This window comes from Rhinopithecus roxellana, chromosome 5, assembly GCF_007565055.1.
Source record: "Rhinopithecus roxellana isolate Shanxi Qingling chromosome 5, ASM756505v1, whole genome shotgun sequence".
NCBI lineage: Eukaryota > Metazoa > Chordata > Mammalia > Primates > Cercopithecidae > Rhinopithecus > Rhinopithecus roxellana.
In genome coordinates, this window is record NC_044553.1 from 110,343,427 (window position 1) to 110,366,572 (window position 23,146).

The 23,146-nt window shown below is 36.9% G+C and overlaps 1 protein-coding gene across 4 annotated transcripts in view; it reads right to left on the minus strand.

Moving 5' to 3' along the window:
• The window catches only part of SCAPER (S-phase cyclin A associated protein in the ER), a 587,291-nt gene that overhangs the window by 429,529 nt on the left and 134,616 nt on the right, over positions 1–23,146 (minus strand). For 3 of the 4 annotated variants that reach the window (XM_030930958.1, XM_030930961.1, XM_030930959.1), the window contains 4 exons: positions 15,401–15,663; positions 12,251–12,481; positions 1,393–1,563; positions 24–99 (listed from right to left, as the gene is read on the minus strand). In XM_030930958.1, coding sequence (XP_030786818.1) covers positions 24–99; positions 1,393–1,563; positions 12,251–12,481; positions 15,401–15,663 — 741 coding nt within the window. The remainder of the gene's footprint in view (positions 1–23; positions 100–1,392; positions 1,564–12,250; positions 12,482–15,400; positions 15,664–23,146) is intronic. The other variant, XM_030930960.1, reaches the window with a different exon arrangement.

Here is a 23,146-nt window from a genome sequence, read left to right on the forward strand (position 1 = left end):
GCCAATATGCATATACACAATACCTTCATAGTCTGCAAGGACATCGTTCCAGTCCATGGACATACCACAGAAAGATACACTCCCACTGCCCATGCTGGCCTAAAATGTAATAAGGGAAGTTGAAAATCAAATCTTTGAACACAATTACAACTTTAGAAAATGAACCACATGTGAAAATTTCCTACCTATTGTTAATATATTCCATTTAACTAACAGTTGAAAACCAGGAAAACGGTACCTACCAGTACAGTCATAATAATTACCGAGTTAAAATACCACAGCCTATTCATTTTAAGAGCCTAGCAGCCATTAACAGCAGAGACAAATGAAGTAAATTTAAGAAATATACTGGCCTTATCCTATTACTACATAAATGCTAACATATACAGAGCAAATACTGAAGAACTGAAGATTGTTTGGCATTAAAATTTAATAAACCAATATGTAAAACATTTAAAGTTATTTTATTCTTTAACAAATTCCCATCATTAACATATATATCCTAAGCACTTAGTAGAGGAAGGTAGTGTATCATTTGCTTATTTATTTATTTATTTATTCATTCATTCATTCATTCATTCATTTTTGAGATTAAGTCTCACTCTGTGGTCCAGGCTGGAGTGCAGTGGCATGATCTCAGCTCACTGCAACCTCCACCTCCCGGGTTCAAACTATTCTCCTGCCTCAGCCTCCCGAGTAGCTGGGACTTCAGGAGCCCGCCACCACACCCGGCTAATTTTTGTATTTTTAATAGAGGCGGGGTTTCATCATATTGGCTAGGCTGGTCGCAAACTCCTGACCTTGTGATCCACCCAACTCGGCCTCCCAAAGTGCTGGGATTACAGGTGTGAGCCACTATGCCCAGCCTACTTTTTGCTAATAGAATACAAAAGTAAAATACCTTAGCTTTGTCTTCACTCTCTATAAATTATAATCAGAGTAATGTTGAGCTCTTACTTTATGTCAGACTCAATTTTTTAACTGTTTTTAATAGAGCAGGGTTTTGCTATGTTGCCCAGGCTGGTCTCGAACTCCTGTCCTCAAGCAATCCTACTGCCTTGACCTCCCAAAGTGCTGAGATTACAGGCATACAGCACCACGACTGGCCTAGACTCAATTTCTTGACTGGTAAAATAACAATAACAACTTCTAATTTGTCAACTGTATCATATATGAAAATACTTAGTAATGGTAAAGTGCTAACAAAAGATTTGCTATTGTTTATTGTATAAGTCTAAATCATCCTGAGAATAATAGTTATGATTACTGAACATGATTTTTAAGTAACTAATCTTAAATAGGACTAGATGGACTCCAAGTCTTTCTGGCCCAGACAATTTTGTTTCTAAATATAAATTTTGAATAGTTATGTTAAAAAGTCTAAATGCTCACAGAAAAATCACTGTCGTTGTCAGTTTCAATGTTAATATCATTGTTTTCTTCAGCTTCAATTTCTCTAGTTAACTGTTCTTCTTCAGCAATAGCACTAGCAATGGCTTCTTCATTGGCCTTTTCTAGACGATCTGCTAGCTCTTCTTTTTTAGCAAGGACTTCTGCCATGGACTATAAAGTTAAAAACACATAAACAAAAAGAAAAATCATCACTTGACTGGAAAGTAATCATTTTTTACGTTATAACATGGACTCAACAGTATACATAAAATTGTACTGATCTAGAACCATAAAAGGTGGGGTTCCTTATAGGCTCATCCACTTACTAGCTGTGTGCCTTAGAAGCTTCCAGAAACCAAGAACCTACTTGGTATTCCATAAAATGGAACAATAATCAATGACTTGCCTTATTTACCAGACAGTTATGTATGAGAAACTGTGAAATTATTTATTTAACAGGTATTATTAATGACAAAGTGCGAATTTCATTTAAGTGCCAAAATTCAAAACAATTATAGATTGAATACACTCATTAAATGTAAAATCAAAATAGTATACTATAATGGGAACATGGAAAGAATATATGCTATACTGGTGATGATGCTTTCTGAACATATATACACCTAACTTTAAAAAATGCATTATAAGTAATAAAAACACACGAAATTCATTAATTAATAAATCCTCATGAGAAGCTAAAGATGTATACTAGAAACCCTAAATCAAACACTGAAATAACAAAACAAGCGTGTGGTTAATAAGCCATCAAAGGTGATAAAATAAAATTATTAAAAAATTAAAAATGGAAGGAAGAACACAAGTCAAAGAGAAAACAAATAGTAAAATGGTGGATTTAAACAAACTATATCAATAATTATATTACATGTAAATGTAACATGTAATAGGCAGAGATCATCAAATTAGATAAAAAATAAGACTGAACTATATGTTTCCTAGAAGAAAAAAAAAAGATTACAAATGAAAGATCTATGCTAACTAAAAGAGAGCTGAAATATTAATATCAGACACAGATTTCAGAGCAAAAAATATCACGAGGAATAAAGAAGACCATTTTATAATAACAAAAGGGTCAATTCATCAAGACAACAAAACAATACTAAATGTTTATAGACATAATAGAACTTCAAAATATATAAGGTAAAAACTTATTGAAATGCAAAAAAAAAAATCTAATGAGAATGTAAAATGATGCAACCAATTTGGAAAGCAGTCTGACAGTTGCTCAAACGGTTAAACAGAGTTCATAAAACCCAACAATTCCACTCCTACATATATATCCAGGAGAAATAAAAAATGTGCCCACACAAAAACTTTTATGCAAATACTTAAAGCAGTGCTATTCATAATAGCACAGTGGAAACAACCTAAATGTCCATCAACTGATAAATAAATAAAAATGGTATATTCATTCAGTGGACTATACTATTTGATTACAAAAAGGAACAAAGTACTGAGATAAACTAAGATATGAATGAACCCCTAAAACATGCTAAGAAGCCAGTCACAAATAACCACATACTGCATTTCATTTCTATGAAATGTCTAAAATAGGCAAAATTCTATATGGAGAAAGCAGTGTAGTGGTTGTCTGTGGCATGTGTGGGTGGAGTGAAAGGGAGTAACTGCTAATGGGCACTGGGTTTCCTTTTCAGAGTGATGAAAGAGTTCTAAAGCTGATTATGGTGATGGTTGTACAACTCTGTGAATATACTAAAAAACAACAGTAAACTTGAAACAGATGGACTGTATTATATGTAAATTATTATCTCAATAAAGTTGTTACAAAAGAAATACATCCACAGTTACAGTCAGTGATTTCAGTACCCCTCTCTCAACTGACAGAAAAAGTAAACAAAAAACTAGTAAAGATATAGAAGACCTGAACAATACTATCAACAAAATTGATCTAAGTATTTTCTCAAAAGAAATAAAAACATATGTTCACACAAAGATGTATACAAAAATGTTCATGGCATCTTTATTCCTTTAAAAAAAGATGTAATTCAAATGTCTCTGGGCAAGTGAATGAACAAACATTGTGTTACATGCATATAACAGAATACTAGCAAAGTCAATTAACAGAATGAAGTATTAATACACAGCTACATGGATAAATCTCAAAATAAGTATGTTGAGTGAAAGATACCAAGCAAAGCTTACACAACTCAATTTATATAAAACTATCATCACAATGAACAGGCAACCTACAGAATGGAGAAAATTTTTGCAATCTACCCATCTGACAAAGGGTTAATATTCAGAATCTATAAAGAACTTAAACATATTTACAAGAAAATAAATTAGATACATAAATTAGGGGGGAGGGGAGGGGAGGGAAAGGAAGGGAAGGGAAAAGAAAAGAAAAGAAGAGAAAAGAAGAGCGAGAGAGAAACAGGAAGAGAGAGACAGACAGAGAGAGAGGAAAGAAAGAAAGAAAGAAAAAAAAGAAAGAAAAAGAAAGAGAAGAGAAGAGAAGAGAACCCCACCAAAAAGTGGGCAAAGGATATGAACAGAAATTTCTCAAAAGAAGACATTTATGCAGCCAACAGACACATGAAACAATGCTCATCATCACTGGCCATCAGAGAAATGCAAATTAAAACCACAATGAGATACCATCTCACACCAGTTAGAATGGCAATCATTAAAAACTCAGGAAACAAAAGATGCTGGAGAGGATGTGGAGAAATAGGAATGCTTTCACACTGTTGGTGGCAGTGTAAATTAGTTCAACCACTGTAGACAGTGTGGTGATTCCTTAAGGATCTAGAACTAGAAATACCATTTGACCCAGCAATCCCATTACTGGGCATATACCCAAAGGATTATAAATCATGCTACTATAAAGACATATGCACACGTATGTTTATTGTGGCACTATTCACAATAGCAAAGACTTGGAACCAACCTAAATGTCCATCGATGACAGACTGGATTAACAGAGTGGCACATATATACCATTGAATACTATGGAGCCATAAAAAAAGATGAGTTCATGTCCTTTGTAGGGACACAGATGAAGCTGGAAACCATCATTCTAAGCAAACTATCACAAGGACAGAAAACCAAACACCACATGTTCTCACTCATAGGTGGGAGGTGAACAATGAGAACACATGGACACAGAGCGAGGAATATCACATGCTGGGGCTAGTCACGGGGTGGGGGGCTAGCGGAGGGATAGCATTAGGAAAAATACCTAATGTAAATGATGAGTTGATGGGGGCAGCAAACCAACATGGCACATGTATACCTATGTAACAAACCTGTACGTTGTGCACATGTACCCTACAACTTACAGTATAATTTTAAAAAAAGAAAGAAAGAAAATAAAAAACAGTTGTCTCATCACTACAGGAATTCTCTGTAACTCTCCAATGGAAACTAAACATTAAGGTGCTTACACCTTATCGCCTTTGGTTTGTCAAAACAAAACAAAAAGCATTCTTAAGACCTCTAACAATACACTAATATTCACATTAAAGCAGAACTTATTTTCTTTTAAGTATGCAAGTTTGACCCTCAAAATAACCAAAAGGTTTTCTGACTCTGCAAGTTTATATATGTGATGAAAATAAAAACAATGAGATAAGAATTTTGAATTCTTTCATGCTTATTTAAGTATGGGATAGATTTCCTCTTTTAAAATTTGATTCTCACAGAATCAAACTGCAAAATATACAATTTGATATACAACTACTAAAACAAATAACCAAATTCCACCCCATACAATAAACTCACTACTTATTTGACCATAATTATGTTCAACATTTAGAAATGTTCATTACTAAAAGACACAAGATGAAAATCAATTATTCTACCTTATTAAAAGAATCTACACATTTGATTTTTATATTACTATAACCTTTATTTTCCTTTTTACCCTTAAACAACCCATATCAAGTTTCATCTCTATTGCTATTATCCCTATGAAATGTATAATTTTACCTAATACCATGTGTTGTTAAGATCTTTCAGTATAAGGCATCAAATTTTAGAAGAAATTATAGTGCATAGCAGTCTTTAAAAAAAAAAAAATTAAGAATAGGAACAGCTCCAGTCTCCAACTCCCGGCGCGAGCGACACAGAAGACCGGTGATTTCTGCATTTTCAACTGAGGTACTGGGGTCATCTCACTGGGGAGTGCCGGACAATCGGTGCTGGTCAGCTGCTGCAGCCCGACCAGCGAGAACCGAAGCAGGGCGAGGCATTGCCTCACCTGGGAAGCGCAAGGGGGAAGGGAATCCCTTTTCCTAGCCAGGGGAACTGAGACACACAACACCTGGAAAATCGGGTAATTCCCACCCCAATACTGAGCTTTAAGCAAACGGGCACACTAGGAGATTATACCCACACCGGGCGGGGAAGGTCCCACGGCCACGGAGCCTCCCTCATTGCTACCACAGCAGTCTGCGATCTAACCGCAAGGCAGCAGCGAGGCTGGGGGCGGGGCGCCCGACATTGCTGAGGCTTAAGTGGGTAAACAAAGCCGCTGGGAAGCTCGAACTGGGTGGAGCTCACAGCAGCTCAAGGAAACCTGCCTGTCTCTGTAGACTCCACCTCTGGGGACAGGGCACAGCTAAACAACAACAGGACAAGCAGCAGAGGCCTGTGCAGACGCGAACGACTCTGTCTCACAGCTTTGAAGAGAGCAGTGGATCTCCCAACACGGAGGTTGAGATCTGAAAACGGACAGACTGCCTGCTCAAGTGGGTCCCTGACCCGAGCAGCCTCATTGGGAGACATCCCCCACTAGGGGCAGTCTGGCACCACACACCTCACAGGGTGGAGTACACCACTGAGAGGAAGCTTCCAAAGTAAGAATCAGACAGGTACACTCGCTCTTCAGCAATATTCTATCTTCTGCAACCTCTGCTGCTGATACCCAGGCAAACAGGGTCTGGAGTGGACCTCAAGCAATCTCCAACAGACCTACAGCTGAGGGTCCTGACTATCAGAAGGAAAACTATCAAACAGGAAGAACACCTATACCAAAACCCCATCAGTACGTCAACATCATCAAAGACCAGAGACAGATAAAACCATAAAGATGTGGAAAAAGCAGGGCAGAAAAGCTGGAAATTCAAAAAATAAGAGCGCAGCTCATCGCCAGCAACGGATCAAAGCTGGTCAGAGAATGACTTTGACGAGATGAGAGAAGAAGGCTTCAGTCCATCAAACTTCTCAGAGCTAAAGGAGGAATTACGTACCCAGCGCAAAGAAACTAAAAATCTTGAAGAAAGAGTGGAAGAATTGATAGCTAGAATAATTAATTCAGAGAAAGTCATAAATGAAAAGACAGAGATGAAAACCATGACACAAGAAATACGTGACAAATGCACAAGCTTCAGTAACCGACTCGATCAACAGGAGGAAAGAGTATCAGCGATTGAGGATCAAATGAATGAAATGAAGCGAGAAGAGAAACCAAAAGAAAAAAGAAGAAAAAGAAATGAACAAAGCCTGCAAGAAGTATGGGATTATGTAAAAAGACCAAATCTGCGTCTGATTGGGGTGCCTGAAAGTGAGGGGGAAAATGGAACCAAGTTGGAAATCACTCTTCAGGATATCATCCAGGAGAACTTCCCCAACCTAGTAGGGCAGGCCAACATTCAAATTCAGGAAATACAGAGAACACCACAAAGATACTCCTCGAGAAGAGCAACTCCAAGACACATAATTGCCAGATTCACCAAAGTTGAAATGAAGGAAAAAATCTTAAGGGCAGCCAGAGAGAAAGGTCGGGTTACCCACAAAGGGAAGCCCATCAGACTAACAGCAGACCTCTCGGCAGAAACTCTACAAGCCAGAAGAGAGTGGGGGCCAATATTCAACATTCTTAAAGAAAAGAATTTTAAACCCAGAATTTCATATCCAGCCAAACTAAGTTTCATAAGTGAAGGAGAAATAAAATCCTTTACAGATAAGCAAATGCTTAGAGATTTTGTCACCACCAGGCCTGCCTTACAAGAGACCCTGAAGGAAGCCCTAAACATGGAAAGGAACAACCGGTACCAGCCATTGCAAAAACATGCCAAAATGTAAAGACCATCAAGGCTAGGAAGAAACTGCATCAACTAACGAGCAAAATAACCAGTTAATATCATAATGGCAGGATCAAGTTCACACATAACAATATTAACCTTAAATGTTAATGGACTCAATGCTCCAATTAATAGACACAGACTAGCAAACTGGATAGAATCAAGACCCATCAGTCTGCTGTATTCAGGAGACCCATCTCACATGCAGAGACATACATAGGCTCAAAATAAAGGGATGGAGGAAGATCTACCAAGCAAATGGAGAATAAAAAAAAGCAGGGGTTGCAATCCTAGTCTCTGATAAAACAGACTTTAAACCATCAAAGATCAAAAGAGACAAAGAAGGCCATTACATAATGGTAAAGGGATCAATTCAACAGGAAGAGCTAACTCTCCTAAATATATATGCACCCAATACAGGAGCACCCAAATTCATAAAGCAAGTCCTTAGAGACTTACAAAGAGACTTAGACTCCCATACAATAATAATGGGAGACTTCAACACTCCACTGTCAACATTAGACAGATCAACGAGACAGAAAGTTAACAAGGATATCCAGGAATTGAACTCATCTCTGCACCAAGCGGACCTAATAGACATCTATAGAACTCTCCACCCCAAATCAACAGAATATACATTCTTCTCAGCACCACCTCACACTTATTCCAAAACTGACCACATAATTGTAAGTAAAGCACTCCTCAGCAAATGTAAAAGAACAGAAATTATAACAAACTGTCTCTCAGACCACAGTGCAATCAAACTAGAACTCAGGACTAAGAAACTCAATCAAAACCGCTCAACTACATGGAAACTGAACAACCTGCTCCTGAATGACTACTGGGTACATAACGAAATGAAAGCAGAAATAAAGATGTTCTTTGAAATCAATGAGAACAAAGATACAACATACCAGAATCTCTGGGACACATTTAAAGCAGTGTGTAGAGGGAAATTTATAGCACTAAATGCCCACAAGAGAAAGCAGGAAAGATCTAAAATTGACACTCTAACATCACAATTAAAAGAACTAGAGAGGCAAGAGCAAACACATTCAAAAGCTAGCAGAAGGCAAGAAATTACTAAGATCAGAGCAGAACTGAAGGAGATAGAGACACAAAAATCCCTCCAAAAAATCAATGAATCCAGGAGTTGGTTTTTTGAAAAGATCAACAAAATTGACAGACCGCTAGCAAGACTAATAAAGAAGAAAAGAGAGAGGAATCAAATAGACGCAATAAAAAATGATAAAGGGGATATCACCACCGACCCCACAGAAATACAAACAACCATCAGAGAATACTATAAACACCTCTACGCAAATCAACTAGAAAATCTAGAAGAAATGGATAATTTCCTGGACACTTACACTCTTCCAAGACTAAACCAGGAAGAAGTTGAATCTCTGAATAGACCAATAGCAGGCTCTGAAATTGAGGCAATAATTAATAGCCTACCCACCAAAAAAAGTCCAGGACCAGATGGATTCACAGCTGAATTCTACCAGAGGTACAAGGAGGAGCTGGTACCATTCCTTCTGAAACTATTCCAATCAATAGAAAAAGAGGGAATCCTCCCTAACTCATTTTATGAGGCCAACATCCTCCTGATACCAAAGCCTGGCAGAGACACAACAAAAAAAGAGAATTTGAGACCAATATCCCTGATGAACATCAATGCAAAAATCCTCAATAAAATACGGGCAAACCGGATTCAGCAGCACATCAAAAAGCTTATCCACCATGATCAAGTGGGCTTCATCCCTGGGATGCAAGGCTGGTTCAACATTCGCAAATCAATAAACGTAATCCAGCATATAAACAGAACCAAAGACCAGAACCACATGATTATCTCAATAGATGCAGAAAAGGCTTTTGACAAAATTCAACAGCCCTTCATGCTAAAAATGCTCAATAAATTCGGTATTGATGGAGCGTACCTCAAAATAATGAGCTATTTATGACAAACCCACAGCTAATATCATACTGAATGGGCAAAAACTGGAAAAATTCCCTTTGAAAACTGGCACAAGACAGGGATGCCCTCTCTCACCACTCCTATTCAACATAGTGTTGGAAGTTCTGGCTAGGGCAATCAGGAAAGAGAAAGAAGTAAATGGTATCCAGTTAGAAAAAGAAGAAGTCAAATTGTCCCTGTTTGCAGATGACATGATTGTATATTTAGAAAACCCCATTGTCTCAGCCCAAAATCTCCTTAAGCTGATAAGCAACTTCAGCAAAGTCTCAGGATACAAAATTAATGTGCAAAAATCACAAGCATTCATATACACCAGTAACACACAAACAGAGAGCCAAATCAGGAATGAACTTCCATTCACAATTACTTCAAAGAGAATAAAATACCTAGGAATCCAACTTATAAAGGATGTAAAGGACCTCTTCAAGGAGAACTACAAACCACTGCTCAGTGAAATAAAAGAGGACACTAACAAACGGAAGAACATACCATGCTCATGGATAGGAAGAATCAATATTGTGAAAATGGCCATACTGCCCAAGGTTATTTATAGATTCAATGCCATCCCCATCAAGCTACCAATGAGTTTCTTCACAGAATTGGAAAAAACAGCTTTAAAGTTCATATGGAATCAAAAAAGAGCCCGCATTGCCAAGACAATCCTAAGTCAAAAGGACAAAGCTGGAGGCGTCACGCTACCTGACTTCAAACTATACTACAAGGCTACAGTAACCAAAACAGCATGGTACTGGTACCAAAACAGAGATATAGACCAATGGAACAGAACAGAGTCCTCAGACATAATACCACACATCTACAGCCATCTGATCTTTGACAAACCTGAGAGAAACAAGAAATGGGGAAAGGATTCCCTATTTAATAAATGGTGCTGGGAAAATTGGCTAGCCATAAGTAGAAAGCTGAAACTGCATCCTTTCCTTACTCCTTATACGAAAATTAATTCAAGATGGATTAGAGACTTAAATGTTAGACCTAATACCATAAAAACCCTAGAAGAAAATCTAGGTAGTACCATTCAGGACATTGGCATGGGCAAGGACTTCATGTCTAAAACACCAAAAGCAACGGCAGCAAAAGCCAAAATTGACAAATGGGATCTAATTAAACTAAAGAGCTTCTGCACAGCAAAAGAAACTATCATCAAAGTGAACAGGCAACCTACAGAATGGGAGAAAATTTTTGCAACCTACTCATCTGACATAGGGCTAACATCCAGAATCTACAAAGAACTCAAACAAATTTACCAGAAAAAAACAAACAACCTCATCAAAAAGTGGGGAAAGGATATGAACAGACATTTCTCAAAAGAAGACATTCATACAGCCAAAAGACACATGAAAAAATGCTCATCATCACTCGCCATCAGAGAAATGCAAATCAAAACCACAATGAGATACCATCTCACACCAGTTAGAATGGCAATCATTAAAAAGTCAGGAAACAACAGGTGCTGGAGAGGATGTGGAGAAATAGGAACACTTTTACACTGTTGGTGGGACTGTAAACTAGTTCAACCATTATGGAAAACAGTATGGCAATTCCTCAAGGATCTAGAACTAGATGTACCATATGACCCAGCCATCCCACTACTGGGTATATACCCAAAGGATTATAAATCATGCTGCTATAAAGACACATGCACACGTATGTTCACTGCGGCACTATTCACAATAGCAAAGACTTGGAATCATCCCAAATGTCCATCTGTGACAGACTGGATTAAGAAAATGTGGCACATATACACCATGGAATATTATGCAGCCATAAAAAAGCATGAGTTTGCGTCCTTTGTAGGGACATGGATGCAGCTGGAAACCATCACTCTTAGCAAACTATCACTAGAACAGAAAACCAAACACCGCATGTTCTCACTCATAGGTGGGAACTGAACAATGACATCACTTGGACTCGGGAAGGGGAACATCACACATCGGGGCCTATCATGGGGAGCGGGGAGGGAGGAGGGATTGCATTGGGAGTTATACCTGATATAAATGACGAATTGATGGGTGCTGACGAGTTGATGGGTGCAGCACACCAACATGGCACAAGTATTCATATGTAACAAACCTGCACATTATGCACATGTACCCTAGAACTTAAAGTATAATAAAAAAATAAAAAATAATAAAAAAATAAAAAAAATTAAAATTAAGTAATTTTTCACAGCTTTTTATATGTGCCTATTTCTTTGGAAAGTTAGTTTTGAAACAAAGTTACCATGATTTATTCTGGATTATCCCCAGGTCAAGTATCTTAATACTAAAATGAGCAAAAGGAAGAGATGGGTAGAAATATGTTGTCATCCAAAATCATAAATCTATAAATAATCACAAATCAATGCATTTTTAGAGATTCTGGAATAGGGATGGTAAATAAATCTCATCTCAAAGACGAACTCCAAGCAAATGATAGTGGCTGTCTAAAGTACTCTGTTAAGAAAGTTTTTAAAACTAAGTCTAGCAGACACCATTTCCCATCTATTGGAATGCTAGATGTAGCATGAAAGACTCTATTGTTACTAGTTTAGATTCTTAATTCTGGGCTAAAGAGCATTTGATCAAATCACACACAACCCACATGATTTTGAACAAGTCACTTAACTCTCAACAGTCTCACTTTCTTCCTCTAAAAAACAAGAATCTTAACTATATCAAAAATTTACCATAAGAATAAAATGTTAAAATGAAATAACATATATAAAAATGCTTTAAAAAGTATAAATCATACAAGTTATTATTATTGGGGTTTATGCCTCTTAAATATACTCAGAATTCTGATAAGTTGTTCTTACCAAGTTAGCAGCACTCACATTTGAAATATCTGAAGGGTCCATTTCATTTTCTATCCTTGCTTTCTCTGCTGGAAATTTTTCTTCATTTACTTGTAAAGGAGGTGTACCAGCTTGTAGCATAACTGAAACACACTCTGTATCAATGTGGACAGCAGATATTTCAGAAGTTCGAACATAATTGTCTTGAATACTGCCAGAATTCTTCACATCATCCAATGTACTCACTGTGAACTAACAAAACGTAGAGAATGAATCAGAGATAATTTAAAACTACCAACTATTCCACTCCAGAAGAAGAGATGATTTTGCTTAACCTATTAACTATGAAGAGGTACTTGATTGGATGACAGAAAATTTACTCATCTTTTTTGTATGTTTCAAGTGTAACAAAAGGACAGGGACCATTAAACGCAAATTTTACTTGCATGCCTACTATGTACTTGGCACTGTCGAAAGTTTTCTAAGAAATTAAGCAATTTATATTGTAATTTTCTTGTAGTAGGCCAATTTGTGATGAGTATTTTATATCCTTTGCAAAAGAAATCTAGTCACAAGTATGAGGCATTCACTGTATTATACTCATACAACCAAAAGTATTACATGGTCTTTTGCAAAGACTGTCTAATATTGAATGAGGACATTCAGCACTTTTGAAAAAATCCTGAAACCAATTTTTACAAAAATATATTTGGAGGACATTTTACAAAAAAATATTTGTATTATTCTCTTCAGATAATACTAACATGATCTCAAAGTATCTTTGTTAAAAATTCATATGGTACGTGAGCCCAATTCTCAGATCTGAAAGAGAAAAGCGTGACCTAAGGGTAAAGATGGAAAGCATGTCGTGTCTCATTATGACATTCATACACCTTAGATTTAGATATTTTCCCTATTCTCCTTTAGGAATATTTAATAACAAACCAACAGAAATGTAAATACAATATAAAAAAACAAATACTGGCGTAGGCTAAATACACATCCATTTTTTTAAAACCTTTCAATTTAGTAGAGTCAAGCCTTTATTTTTACTTTGGACAGAGAAGAGAAAGAACAGTACTGTGTTTTCCAATGATACTCCACGTCAAAGAACTAAAATCTAAAATTATGAATTTAAAACTCACATCACTTCTTAAATAAACATTAGATAAACACTGCAGTGGCTATAAACCTCCCCCCAGTTTGATAAATTATTTATACAAATATCAAACTTGGCTAAGTCTCATAAACTACTTTAAAAATTCTACTATTAGTCCGAACTTAAAGTGCCCCAAAGTGTTGATTTTAGCATAAGCATTATTTAAATTACATAACACTGTTTATATTGCTATCAACATTATTTATATGTTAGTCGCCATGGTTTATAATCTTCTTGGCAATATTTATATTAGCATTAGTTATGTGTACACTACTCAATCCCACCTATTAAAAAACTCAGTATCATTTCTATAACAAAATCAAAGCTAAACTATGAAGTAAAGACATTAATATGCTAATTCCATCTTTAGAATGACAGTGGAGAAAACAAATATCATCAACTTGGCTGCCATCAGCAGTGAACTTTTATACTGAAAAATTTTTGCAGCAGTTTTACTTGTTGAAAAGTTCTATGTACAGATTATTCCTGAAATCTCAATAGCGTATAGGTTTATTCACTACACACAACTGCATAATTTTTAGACTAAGTTATATTTTTTAGCTAAACACAGCAAAAATGCTAGCTGTTTGTTAAGTATTATAAAAAGTAGTTTATTCACTAAGTGTCTCTAAAGTAGCTTACAACACTAAAGAGTTTCTTAAAGTTACATCAAACAAATGTATACCAATTAACTCCTATGCATTTAGGACTCTTCCATATTGTAAGAAATTAAAAAGCACATAAAATACTGCCCAAAAAGGAATTTGAAATCTCACACAGGCATAAAACCAATACACATTAAAGAGTTTATAGATCAGAAACAATGTTAAGAGTCATTCTCATCAGTAAAGGAAGATAAAGAATTTGAGGAACATTTCCAGTTGAAAAAAATCCTACAGGTAAAAAGAGACAGAATTTCAAAAAGCAGGTATTACTCTGGACCAAAAATATTACAACCATTTTACAACTGATCTATTTAGTTCCTATAGTATGATATTTTTAAAAAGCTCCTGTATTTCATTAGTCATTTTACATAAAATTACACCAACGGAACATGAACCTTCATATAAACAAATACCTAAAAGTATAAACTAGTACATGAAATAGGTAAAATAAACATCAACTCAACTCACAGAAGAAATACTGGGAATATTAACTTTAAGGAATTATATTAAATATTATAAGTAAATTACACTCAATTTTCAGTAAGTAGAATAAGTTCAAATTGTAACATGGCAAATGAGGCACAAAGACATCACCTTAACCAAGTACTCAAAGTTAGTAACAAACCTAGCCAAATTGATATCATACGCCTCTAGATGTGACACTAAGGACAATCACTTTGTTCCTATCAAAAATGCATAAGCTAAACTGAACAAAGTTCAATTTGAACATTGTTCAAATAGTGAACAAAGGACAATGTACAAAAAAAAACCTACAATGTATTCTTCAAAACGATTAATGTCATGAAAGACAGACAGGCTGAGAAACTATATCCAATGAAAAATATTAAAGAAACCTATCAAATGAACTGAGTAATTCCACATTGGATCCTGGAGGAAATTCTATTTTAAAAAAATTATTGGGAAAACTAAAAAACTTTAAATATAGACTATAAATTAAATAATACATATATATCAAATTCTCTGAATTTTATAATTGTAATGTGGTTATATAAATAAATTTCTTTGTTCTTTTGAGATCCATGCTTTAGGATTTAAAGGTGAATGCTTATGATGTTTGCACATTACTCTCAAATGTTAAAGCATTTAACATGTGTGTATAACATGTAACAAGAGAAAAGAAAAAATGTGGTAAATAATAATTTGTGAATATACGTGAATGGTATGGGAGGATTTCATTGTTCTATTCTTGCCACTTTTCTATAGGTCTATAGATGTGAAAATTTTCACAGTAAGTTGAAAAATAAAGTACAAAACTAAGACATTCCAGTACACATGTACACATACCCCTTTGAAAAAGACAGTAAAAGGATTTTCAGAATGTACTACCTGGGTTTTTTCGGCAAGAGGATGGTCACAAGAGTATAATGAGTCTTTGGGATGAGATTCTATAGTATTAGAAGATCCATCTCCAACAAATTCACCTTTCTGTATGCTTTCAACAGGTAAAAGACATACATTTTCTTTATCACTGTCATCCTTTGATCTTGCAGCTTCTGTTGCCAATGAAACTTTTGGCAACACTGCTGTTGATCGAGAACGAATAGGCCTTCCTCTCTGAACAGTCTCCCATCCTTCAGCATCTTTCCGTTCTATGCAATTAAAGTAAAAAACAAATCAAGATTTATTTAGATGATAAAAATATTTGTAAACTCATAGAATAAAAACATTTCCAATTTAATTCCCAACAAATAATATACAAACATGACAGTATTGTACAAAATGTATATTTGTATATACATATTTAAATAAATGTGTGTATAATTATTCCTACTTCACAAATGACAAAACTGAAATTAAGATTAAGGCTGACCTAAGGCCAGATAGTCAGTGAGTAATAATAAATATTTAAATAGTGAATACTATGTGTGAGCACTGTTTTAAGTGCTTTATATATAGTACCTCTTTTAATCTTCACAATAATCATATAAGATCAGTATTATCACACCCATTTAAGCAAGGAGGAAACTGAGACAAAGAGAACTTAAGTAATTTATCCCAGATCATGCACAGTGTAAAGGTAATGCCAAAATGCTAGTCTAGGTACATTGGTTCTGGTGTCCATCCTAATGGCTATATAAAAACTGTCTCTTCATCTTTCAGAATCCAAACATCTACTTCCAAGGTCCAAGTTCTTCTCTCTATCCCAGCACCAACAGCATACCTTGACTTAAATAAACTGTTTTCAGGATCATAAAATTATAGGATATTAATTGATAGCACCCCAGAGGATCTAGTCCAATATTTCACCACATATACATGGAAACTAAGGTCCTACGTTCAAAGTCACACACCAAAATAGCCTAAAATAAATCACAAAAAAATAGCCTAAAATAAATAACAATCTTTATCTAAAATATGACACTGTTGAGGTATAGTGGTGCTTACAGCCCCAATTTTAAATTTTTATTGGCTGATTACAGTCTTTCAAAACTAATATAAAGAATTCTAGATGTGGCCAAAATGAAGTAACCATTCCTTCATTTTGGGCCCTCCATCTTACAATTAAAAACCCTAGTTAAAACACATTAAGCATAGGAAGACTCTAAGAGATAGCCTACAGTAGACTGCCTTAGGATTTGGGGGACTTGAAAAGCAGCAAAGTGGTGAGTTCCCTGGGTTTCCTTACTGTCTCCTATATATTCCAGACAGGATGCTGCAACAGTCTCCAAAAACATCAACAGGCAAAGACAAAATAGGCATCAAGAAATGCCTCTTTTGCCAAGACAAAGCACAGAAAAAAGGGTGGCCTAACAAAACAGAAAATCTCTTCAGCAATACCCACTCCACTACAGCCAAACACCAGTGGAACCCCTGTTCCCCACAGTTTCAGTAGGGGTAAACTAGGAGCTTAACTTCCATCTCCCACCTAACACAAACAGATGGTACTCCAATTCCCCTATCCAAATAGCATCAGCAGGGCCCAGTGGTGAACAGAGCCTCCTCTCACTAGCTCTCACCCTCACCCAATATCATCAGGGCCCTATAGAAAGCTGAGCTTCTGCTATCACCAGCATCAATCAGGCAGAAAAAGTAGTTGGAGGCAGATTTGTTTGACACTGGGACTCCCCCTTTCCTTTTCCTTATGTCAGCAGAACCCAGCAGGAAGCTAGGATCCCACCCCAACCTACAGCAACAAGGTGATATGAGTCAGTCCTGCTTCCACTTCTCCCCTCCTTATTGTGAGGGTGATCAAGCAGGGAACTGAGCTTACAAAACTAGTAGGAGGAAAGGAAGTGATACAAGTCGGTTTGATACTTTCTCTGCAAAGGTATCATAAGACCAAGAACAATCTCAGAATCTGTGAGACAATATTTGAGTCTCACAGACGATACTGAAAAAGTATTGAAAAAGTAATGGCTGAAAAATTCCTAAATTTAGTGAAACAGAGAAAACTATGAATTCAAGAAAGTAAGTGAATCCCAAATATGATAAACCCAAAAAAGTCCATAGTAAGACACATCATAATTAAAGCTCTCAAAACTAAAAACGAAGAAAAATCATAATTAAACCTCTGAAAACTAAACACACACAAAAAAATCTTGAAAGCAGTCAGAAGACATATTACCTATAGAGAAACATCAATTCAAATCATAGCAGATTCCTCATCTGAAACAACGGAAGCCAAGAGGAAGTGGCACATTTAGCAAGGGACTGAAAGAACTGCCCATTGTGAATTTTATTAATATATGTGGTGAACCTATCCTGCAGAATGAAAGGAAAATAAAGGCATTCACAGATAAAGGAAAAACTAAGGGAATAAATCACTAGCAAAACTACCTTTAATAAATGGCTAAAGAAAGTTCCCAAAAGAGAAATGAAATAATGAAAGAAGGTTTGAGGCCAAGCATGGTGGCGCACGCCTGTAATCCTAGCACCTTAGAGGCCGAGGCGGGTGGATCACCTGAGATCAGGAGTTCGCGACCAGCCTGACTAACATGGTGAAACCCCGTCGCTACTAAATACAAAAAAATTAGCCAGGCGTGGTGGCGCATGCCTGTAATTCGAGCTACTTGGGAGGCTGAGACAGGAGAATCGCTTGTACCTGAGATGTGGAGGTTGCAGTAAGCCGAGATCACGCCATAGCACTCCAGCATGGGCAACAAGAGCAAAACTCTGTCTCAAAAAAGTATACAAATAAATAAATAATAAAAGAAGGTTTGAAACTTCAAAAAGGAAAGAACATTGGAATGGTTAAAAATGGAAGTAAATACAGTTGCTCCTTAACTTACAATGTGGTCACATCCTGATAAACCCACAGTAAGCTGGAAATATAAAATCAAAAATGGATTTAATACACTTACCCTACCAAACATAACTAGCCTAGACTACCTTAAATACACTGAGAACACTAACAACCTACAGTTGGGCAAAATCATCTAATACAAAGCTTATTTTATAATAGAGTGTTAACATAACTCACGTAATTTATTGAATACTATACTGATAGTGAAAAACACTTTCAGCTGTTGGGTAAGATTGCATGGCTACTCAAAATACGGTTTCTATTGAATGCATATTGCTATCACACCATCATAAAGTTGAAAAGTCATAAGTTGGGACTCATTTGTATAATTAGCCTTCTCATGAATTTTTGGATCATCTTTCATAGTAATGCAAAATTGTATGATCAATTGAGGTAGTGCTCAACGTACACAGATAAAATATTTGAGATAATTATATTTTAAAAGTAGAAACAGTTAAGGAAACCAATTAAAAGATAAGGTTTCTAAATTTCACTCACAGTGGGGTATGCCAATATCAGTAGACTGATAAATTAGATATGTATAATGTAATACCTAAAGTAACCACTAAGGAAACTATACAAATCAATATTGCTTAAAACACTATGAATAAATCAAAAGAGAATCAAAAAATTTTTCAAGTAACCCATAGACAGGCAAGAAATGCAAAGCAGTTGAAAGAGAGAAAACAGAAATAATAAAATGAACAGATTTATCAATAATTAACTTAAATGTAAATGTTCTAAATATATAAATTAAATCACAGAGGTTGGGACTCTATAAACTCTTTAATTATTTAAACATATAAGTGTATATATGTGTATATGTGTATATAAGTGTATATCTATGCACATATATACACATATATACTTATATACATATATACACATATACACACATATACACTTGTGTTATATATACACACACTTATATACCTATAGTTTAAGTATGTTTTTAAGTACTAGTTTAAGTATATTTTTAAGTATATACATATATATGTGTGGTCAAGCAGGGAGCTGAGCTTACAAAACTGGTACATAAGTATATACTTAGATATGTATATACTTAAAAATATACTTAAACTATATGTTATCTAACTCATCTAAATACAAAAACATAGGTAGGCTATAAGTAAAAGAATAGAAAAGATATACCATGCAAACATTAAGAATCAGTAGAGGGTAAGAAATAGAGAATCCTGAACAAAGAAAATTACTAAAGACAAAAAATACATTGGAGGCCGGGCGTGGTGGCTCAAGCCTGTAATCCCAGCACTTTGGGAGGCGGAGACGGGCGGATCACAAGATCAGGAGATCGAGACCATCCTGGCTAACACAGTGAAACCCTGTCTCTACTAAAAAAATACAAAAAACTAGTCGGGTGTGGTGGCGGGCGCCTGTAGTCCCAGCTACTCGGGAGGCTGAGGCAGGAGAATGGCGTAAACCTGGGAGGCGGAGCTTGCAGTGAGCCGAGATCCAGCCACTGCACTCCAGCCTGGGTGACAGAGCAAGACTCTGTCTCAAAAAAAAAAAAAAAAATACATTGGATAATGATAAGAAGCATCATTCCATAATAAACACAAAACATTACTAAATGTATAAATACCAAACAAATGAAACTCAAGATACATTGTGGAAAAACAGCAACTTACAGAACTATTGACAGAAAATCAGCAAATATATTAATATAAAAGAAATGAGTAAGATCAACCAACAGAAAATGACATATATAGAAAAATCTACCCAACAACAGTAAAAAAAAATTTCAAATGCTCACAGAACATTAACCATGATAAACCATATCTGTGGCATAAAATAAACGTCTGCAAGTATAAAATAACGGACATCACACAAAGTATGTTCACAATAGGAATGAAACAGGAACATTACTACAGATCTTCCAGCCATTAAAAGTATAAGAAAGGAATACTACAAACAACTTTATGCCAATAATTTCAATGACATGGAATAAATGGAGCAATCCCACAAAAACCACTAGCTACCAAAACTCAACAAACATAAAACATACAATCTGAAAAGCCCTGTAACTGTTAAAGAAACTCAATATGTAATTTAAAAGAAAGAGGTTTCTCTCAGCCCAGATGGTTTCTCTCACAAATTCTACTAAAAACTTTTTTAAAGATTCACACGAGTTCTATGGAAACTATTCCAGAAAATAGAAGAGAAGGGAAAACATCCCAGGTTATCCAAAGCTAATATTGTTACCCTGCTTAAAAAAATTACACAGTACAAAAAAAAATAAACCGACATACCAAAACCTCTCATAAACTTAGATGCAAACATTTTCAACAAAATAACAGTATATAAAATATGCCAATATATAAACTGAATTATAAGCTATGAACAAGTGAAATTTATTTCAGATATGCCATCCCAGTTCACCATTCAAAAACTAATCAATGGGGGAGCTTCGACCAAAACGGGTGAATAGGAGCAGCTCCGGTCTGGAGCTCCCAGCGTGATCAACGCAGAAGAAAGGATTTCTGCATTTCTAACCGAGGTACCTGCTTCATCTCACTGGGACTAGTTGGACAGTGGGTGCAGCCCATGAAAGGCAAGCCGAAGGAGGGCTGGGCATCGCCTCACCCAGGAAGCACAAGGGGTGGAGGGATTTCCCTTTCCTAGCCAAGGGAAGCCGTGACAGACTGTACCTGGAAAAACAGGACACCTGGACACTCCCACCCAAATACTGCGCTTTTCCCATGGTCTTAGCAACCGGAAGACCAGGAGATTCTCTCCCGTGCCTGGCTCAGCAGGTCCCACGCCCATGGAACCTTACTCACTACTAGCACAGCAGTCTGAGATCAACCTGCCAGGCTGCAGCTGGGCAGGGGGAGGGGCGTCCGCCATTGGTGAGGCTTAAGGAGGTAAACAAAGTGGCCAGGAAGCTCAAACCAGGCGGAGCCCACTGCAGCTCAGCAAGGCCTACTACCTCTATAGACTCCACCTCTGTGGGCAGAGCATAGCTGAACAAAAGGCAGCAGAAACATCTGCAGACGTAAGACGTCCCTTTTGACAGCTCTGAAGAGAGCAGTGGTTCTACCAGCATGGCATTTGAGCTCAGAGGATGCACAGACTGCTTCCTCAAGTAGGTCCCTAACACCCAAGCAGCCTAATTGGGAGATACCTCCCTGTAGGGGCTGACAGACACCTCATGCAAGTGGGTGCCCCTCTGGGACAAAACTTCCAGAGAAAGGATCAGGCAGCAATGTTTGCTGTTCTACAATATTTGCTGTTCCGCAGCCTCCAATGGTGACACTCAGGCAAACGGGGTCTGGAGTGGACTTCCAGCAAACTCCAACAGACTTGCAGCTGACTGTTAGAAGGAAAACTAACAAACGGAAAGGAACAGCATCAATATCAACAAAAAGGACATCCACACCAAAACCTCATCTGTAGATTACCAACATCAAAGACCAAAGGTAGATAAAATCACAAAGATGGGGAGAAACTAGAGGAGAAAAGCTGAAAATTCTAAAACCCACGGTGCCTCTTCTCCTCCAAAGGATGGCAGCTCCTTGCCAGCAACAGAACAAAGCTGGTTGGAGGATGACTTTGACGAGCTGACAGAAGTAGGATTCAGAAGGTCAGTAATAACAAACTTCTCCAAACTAAAGGAGCATGTTCTAACTCAACGCAAGGAAGCTAAAAACAATAAAAAAAGGTTAGACGAGGCCGGGTGCAGTGGCTCAAGCCTGTAATCCCAGCACTTTGGGAGGCCAAGACGGGCGGATCATGAGTTCAGGAGATCGAGACTACCCTGGCTAACACGGTGAAACCCCATCTCTACTAAAAAATACAAAAAAAAAAAAAACTAGCCAGGCGAGGTGGCAGGTGCCTGTAGTCCCACCTACTGGGGAGGCTGAAGCAGGAGAATGGCATAAACCTGGGAGGCGGAGCTTGCAGTGAGCTGAGATCCGGCCACTGCACTCCAGCCTGAGCGACAGAGCGAGACTCCGTCTCAAAAAAAAAAAAAAAAAAAAAAAAAAAGGTAACACGAATGGCTAACAAGAATGAACAGTGGAGAGAAGACCTTAAATGACCTGATGGAACTGAAAACCATAGCAAGAGAATTTCATGATGCATGCACAAGCTTCAATAGCTGATTTGATCAAGTGGAAGAAAGGACATCAGTGATTGAAGATAAAATTAATGAAATGAAGTGAGAAGACAAGATTAGAGAAAAAAGAGTAAAAAGAAACGAATAAAGCATCCAAGGAATATGGAACTATGTGAAAAGACCAAATCTACGTTTGATTGGTGTACCTGAAATGGATGGGGAGAATGGAAACAAGTTGGAAAACACTCTGCAGGATATTATCCAGGAGAACTTCCCCAAACTAGCAAGGCAGGCCAACATTCAAATTCAGGAAATACAGAGAACACAAAAAAGGTATTCCTCAAGAAGAGAAACCCCAAGAAACATAATTATCAGATTCACCAAGGTTGAAATGAAGGAAAAAGTGTTAAGGCCAGCCAGAGACAAAGGTCAGGTTACCCGTAAAGGGAAGTTCATCAGACTAACAGTGGATCTCTCAACAGAAACCCTATAAGCCAGAAGATAGTGGGGGCCAATATTCAACATTCTTAAAGAAAAGAATTTTCAACCCAAAATTTCTTTTTTTTTTTTAATTATACTTTAAGTTCTAGGGTACAGGTACACAGCATGCAGGTTTGTTACATATGTATACATGTGCCATGTTGGTTTGCTGCAGCCATTTACATTAGGTATATCTTGGAATGCTATCCTTCCCCCCTCCCCCCTCTCCACAATAGGACCCGGTGTGTGATGTTCCCCTTCCCGTGTCCAA